Source organism: Plodia interpunctella, chromosome 13, assembly GCF_027563975.2.
Source record: "Plodia interpunctella isolate USDA-ARS_2022_Savannah chromosome 13, ilPloInte3.2, whole genome shotgun sequence".
NCBI lineage: Eukaryota > Metazoa > Arthropoda > Insecta > Lepidoptera > Pyralidae > Plodia > Plodia interpunctella.
Genome location: NC_071306.1, coordinates 4,538,328 through 4,544,343, shown reverse-complemented (window position 1 = coordinate 4,544,343; position 6,016 = coordinate 4,538,328). Strand labels below are relative to the sequence as shown.

Sequence of the window (6,016 nt, the reverse complement as noted above, 5' to 3'; positions counted from 1 at the left end):
TACCATACCATACCATTTAAAAATGTCTAAAAAATAAAAAAAAATTGTGTATTTTATTATATCACTTAACAATATATGCTGTAGTAAAATATACAGATTTTTTATTTTTTTTATTTTTTCTATATATTTATTATTTAATTGCCATGTGCCAATAACAAAATAGCCAGCAACATAAACATGTACCTCATTCGATGATGTCAAATGTGCATTACCAGCATAACATTTTTTAAATGTAGTTTGTGATATTTAACTGTAATATCTCCAAAAATAACGGAGTTTATTTCTTCGAATTCCATTTAACATGACAAAATTTATTCTTTTGATCGAGTACAGTTGCTTGCAGCTTCAGAAAGACATGTATCACTAAGAGGTCACAATGAAGTTATACTCGTTCTGTTTGAGTGAGAAATCAATTTGTTCCACCGTTTTCATTTATGCGATCGGCGCTTCCATTTATTTCAACGTAAATTGGAAAGGGACTGGCTGAGTTGTCAGCTGTGGCTTATGCAGTCGTCTCGACTTAGCGACTCGACCGTTCGATACGATACCTCGAAAGAAAATCTTTTCAATAGAGTACGCATTGATACGTTAAGCCGTGTATTGGTGAGGACAGATAGGGCTACGCTAAGGACACCCCATTCCGTTTTGTTGACTGTTTAATTGAATAGAAGAATAGATAAATCGAATGGATCATTTAAAATTGAGCCAAATTAGTATGATCCCTTCTGAGGTCGTGAGATAAAATAATCTTTTGGTTATATATAAAAATATAGAAACATTAAATAGCTTCATTAGCATTAGCTTGTAAAGTATTTTAGTTGAGAGGTCAAAACCTCTTAACTAAAATACTTTACAAGCAGGGATTCATTAACAATGAATACCAGTGCCAATCAGCGAGTAATAGAAAATGGGTTTATTGTGTATTTACGTACTTATTAAATTTATATACTCATTAGGTAACTACAAACTGTTATAAGTCAATAGTAAAATGAAACAGATGGTACAGTCAACAGCACATCTACCTATCCAAATTTATAGCAAACTCGCCGCTCTTACCGCGCCATCATCATCAATACCACCATCATCAATACCATCATCAATACCATCATCATCAATACCATCATCATCAATACCACCATCATCAATACCATCATCATCAATACCATCATCATCAATATCACCATCATCAATACCATCATCATCAATACCATCATCATCAATAACATCATCATCAATACCATCATCATCAATACCACCATCATCAATACCACCATCATCAATACCACCATCATCAATACCACCATCATCAATACCATCATCATCAATACCACCATCATCAATACCACCATCATCAATACCACCATCATCAATACCACCATCATCAATACCACCATCATCAATACCACCATCATCAATACCACCATCATAAATACCACCATCATCAATACCACCATCATCAATACCACCATCATCAAAACCAGCATCATCAATACCACCATCATCAATACCACCATCATCAATACCATCATCATCAATACCACCATCATCAATACCACCATCATCAATACCACCATCATCAATACCACCATCATCAATACCACCATCATCAATACCACCATCATCAATACCACCATCATCAATACCACCATCATCAATACCACCATCATCAATACCACCATCATCAATACCACCATCATCAATACCACCATCATCAATACCACCATCATCAATACCACCATCATCAATACCACCATCATCAATACCACCATCATCAATACCATCATCATCAATACCACCATCATCAATACCACCATCATCAATACCATCATCATCAATACCATCATCATCATTTACTTATTTTTCCCACTGCTAATAACATAATAAGTAGAAAAAAATAATAAAAATAGATATGGCCAATTACAAGTTTTCGCTGACGAATAATTACATTAACAATAGGATACCATCGTCAATTCGCAGCCAATGCTTTTAAACATTCAATGATTTAATCCAAGCATTTAAAACGTTGATTAAAGCTGCAAAAAGCTCAAAGATCTCAAACGTTGCTGAAAAATGCCGACTAAACCCAACTATCGCGAGCTAATCGAAAACTAATGAATCAAAGGCTGAATGCATCAAATAAAGTTTACAGAGAATTGACAATCTCTACCTAAATCATGTTATCGAATTTACCACGATTACCATAATAATCCACTATCAATTTTTTATGACAACAAATATATTTTGTTCGGCTTTATTTTATAAAGACATAAAGTGTGTTGCACCAGTAAACTTTAACTGCGTAAATAATTAACGTCAAAGTTGACTGGTGCACACATAGGGTGGGTATTAAAATTAATATACTAAAATAGGCATTATATTATCACAACTAAAGTCATCCTTCTAAACTATCGTCATTTTTTGGTATATGCGTTTTCTGGATAGCTTTTTCAGCTTCGCTTTTATTCCGTCCGTAGCTCTCGTTAGCTCTCTCAATTGAAATTATCCTGTTATTTTCTTGTCTATTTTCACTGCGACTCAATATCCGTGTGAAAATTGTGAAAACATTTTTTCAATATTTTAAATCATATTATGTGAAAATCCGTTTGTGAAAATCTTTTGGCGATTCGAAAAAATATTCGAAGCGAACGTTACTGTTTCTTTACATCTGAACGAAATATTTGCAATGTATACTGACATTTTAAGTTTTCCACTTATACGCAAGTAGGTACATTTTCGCTATTGCATCGAAATACCAGCATTGGGACTCCATGGAGTCCCAATCCTGGACAAAGGCCTCCTCTCTACTTCGTCATCCATCCCTGTCCGTATGCAAACATCTCCAAATGTTCTGGGGTTCGAATCTCTATATTTTTATGATTTTTTTTTTGTGTTTATTTCATAACATGTAGCCAATTTCTTTTTTTATTTCTTACGTCAATCCGTTATTTTCTTCAAAACAAATAGCGATCATAGGGTGAATCGTGCAAGAAAAAAAAGTATCTGCAGGAAAGCACTCGAAGTCCATTGCACTTCTATAATCGAGTTTTTCTATTAATTCTATCGCATCTGTTCGAGGAAAAATCGATTTAAAGCGAGTCCATTTATCTACATACAAATCGGAGCGGGTGGGGGCTGTCAGTCGCGGTCGTGCAGATGTCTACGACAAAAGGCTGCCGCCTCTTTTTTGCTTTCAACCTCTTTTGAATACTGGCAGGTTGTAAATAAACGTCTTAATTTTGAAATCATGGGTGCATAGAATGAATTGAAGCAAATGTTATGCTTTATATGTATTAAACCTTCAAAAATTCGAGAAATTTGTAACGAACTTCGATTGTAAGGGAATCGCTTTCGGATCGTTTCAGGTGGGATAGCTTTGGGATGGCAGTCAGTTGGGATGAAGCGTAAAAGGACTTGAGAACTTCAAAAATTAAATTTAATAAGCAATAACAAAAACATTTTGCTCCTTAGCGGTAATGAGTCCTTGGTAATAAATCATAATCTATGAAATATATACCTAACTTTAGAATTAATTGAGAACTATTATTAAATTAGAATGGTATGTATATCATATACCATCATCGTTATATAAAAAAAATCCAGTTTATCCCCAACACCCATTTCCTTGGAGTTAAAAACTGACGCACCTAAATCTAGAGATTTTCCTCTTTTCACACTTTTTGTGTTCCCTTTTGTGACACTTCATTTATAATTCTGCTTAATCCAAGTGAGTGAGTCTTTACCGAATGAATTTGTAATGTAAAGATTAATGATATATGCTACAAGTTCTTTGGAAAACCCGCCCTCAGCATTTTATCGTATTTTTTCACCGTTCTTATGTTCTGTCACTGCTTTGTGTGATTACGTGAAAAATCGTTAAATTCTGTAGAAATCTCTGATAAAGGAAGCTTTGTACTTTCTTTTAAGTACCTATAATTTGTATTCTACTAGTTGCACCCCGTGGTTTATCGTTCTTTGTGACTATTTTTTATAATACTAACGTTTTTAATTTTAGACACGATAGCGGTTTTTTTTTTCTTTCCATCTACTTTAGAAAGCCGCAACTATCAGACTTGTTTACTTAATCCTACGGCATACTTTCGGGATAAAAAGTACCCTATATTTTAATCCAAGGTATCAGAGCTACCATTACATAAAAATTGGCCCAACCGTTCGAGCGTGAAAAATGCTCACAAACTTTCGCTTTTGTAATATTGTGATTTAGCTGAACATTTCACGTCTGTAAATTGTTTCTCGTCACGTCAGACTTTTATTCTTATTCAACATGACTTGAATGCGGTTATTATTACGTCCTTAGCATCAATTTTAATGGAAAAAGGGAAAGATAGAATTAACCGATTCGATCCTTATTGAAATGTTATGTCGAAACTTGAGAGTAAATTTAATTGTCGAAGTTCAGATTGAAAAAGTTATTGCGGTCGCATAATTCCGCAAAACGAGGCTCGTGCCCGGGGCGTAATTATTAGATGTGTTTGTTTTGTACAATTTGGTTAATGTAGCTCCTGCCGGAGTTTTATGGGCGAAATTTTAGGGAACCTCTTTAAACGTAGGTGGGAATTATTTCTTATACTTTTATTGCCCACCCTTAATGAAGGTTGCGCGGCTCATGTATTTTACTTTATACAAAATTGGATATTTCATAAAATTTACGAGCTCTTATTTACATAGCCATTTGTAACACGTTTCTTTACTTTGAACAATCGACTTTGGTTTACAGGTAACTATTGTATATTATAGTGACCCTGAATATAAACTATTTGATCTATTTTTATTTGACGTCAAGATATACCTTTACCATTCAAATCAAAATTCTTACGTCAATATTACTTTGGAACTAGTTCAATCCCAAATTTGTTCTCATACAATTTATTACTATTGAATAAAATAAAAATCAAGGAAGACAAGAATACCAAATAAATATAGAAATAGTGAGCATAGACTTCATATACTTGTTTTCCCAACCTCAGGGTTCAGAGCCCTTAAAATCGTTATCCCAATGGGACTTAAACTTGGAAAGAAAAGAAATAAATCGATAAACTATCAGATAATACTCAAAGGGAACTTTTACGACTGGCTTAAGAAAGGAAAGTTGAGGCTCCCCCAAAAGGCAAGTGATTTATATCTATTTACTTTTATATTCTTATCCTATAATATATGGTACACTCGTCGAACCTTTGTGTTGAGTAGAGGACGATGGAGCTTTTCAAATGACAGAAATAACAATAAATAATAAGCATGTCATGAGACAAAACCTGTGGATAATTTGAATCATGAAATTTGGCGAGAAGTAAAGGCTTGCAAAAAATAGAAAGAAAACTAATCCGAAAACTATAATTGCGTTAGTACAAAACAAAAAAAGTAAATTTTTTGAAATCCTTAGTGCGCGAGTCCAATACGCACGTGACGAGTTTTTATTTTTGATATTTATAAAATGCTATATATATTGTTTGATTACTCCAATTGATTAAACTACTAAAACATTCTTATGGTATAGGTACATCAGTACATAATATAAGCTTGATAATAATTTGTTTAATAGGTAAATTACATGATTGGGTCTAATGGCTTAGAATGATTATGTAAGAGGTTTAATAATATAGTAGTATTAAAATTAGTAGCCCGATATACAGTGTTGACGTAACCTATATTACACTCATTAAGACTGTCAAGGGTTTTCTATTTAATTTATGTGTGAACACTTCTTCATGAATTTCAGATACCTACATATTTATTCATAATAATCTTATCATAGTATTATAGCCGAAACTACTCAGCATTTTATTATGAATTGGTCCAACTTGAGATAATTTATTATTATTGAATAAATAAGCTACATTTGGTCACATACCAAAATAAAAATACATGTGAACGTATCGGTTTCCATATAACATAGTGACCATTACTCGCGAACCAGCTGCGGCCAAAATAATCCATTTAAAAACAAAATAACGAGGCTGCAGATAAAACAATTTATGACAAAGTTTATGATCAAGGAAAT

At 33.3% G+C, this 6,016-nt stretch overlaps 1 protein-coding gene across 1 annotated transcript; it reads right to left on the bottom strand.

Moving 5' to 3' along the window:
- Positions 1-1,032: 1,032 nt before the first annotated feature.
- Positions 1,033-2,817, bottom strand: LOC128674889 (germ cell nuclear acidic protein-like). Its single transcript, XM_053753872.2, has 2 exons — positions 2,754-2,817; positions 1,033-1,853 (listed from the first exon to the last, which is right to left on the bottom strand). The coding sequence occupies exons 1-2, from the start codon at positions 2,815-2,817 to the stop codon at positions 1,033-1,035; spliced, it is 885 nt and encodes a 294-aa protein (XP_053609847.2).
- Positions 2,818-6,016: the final 3,199 nt, after the last annotated feature.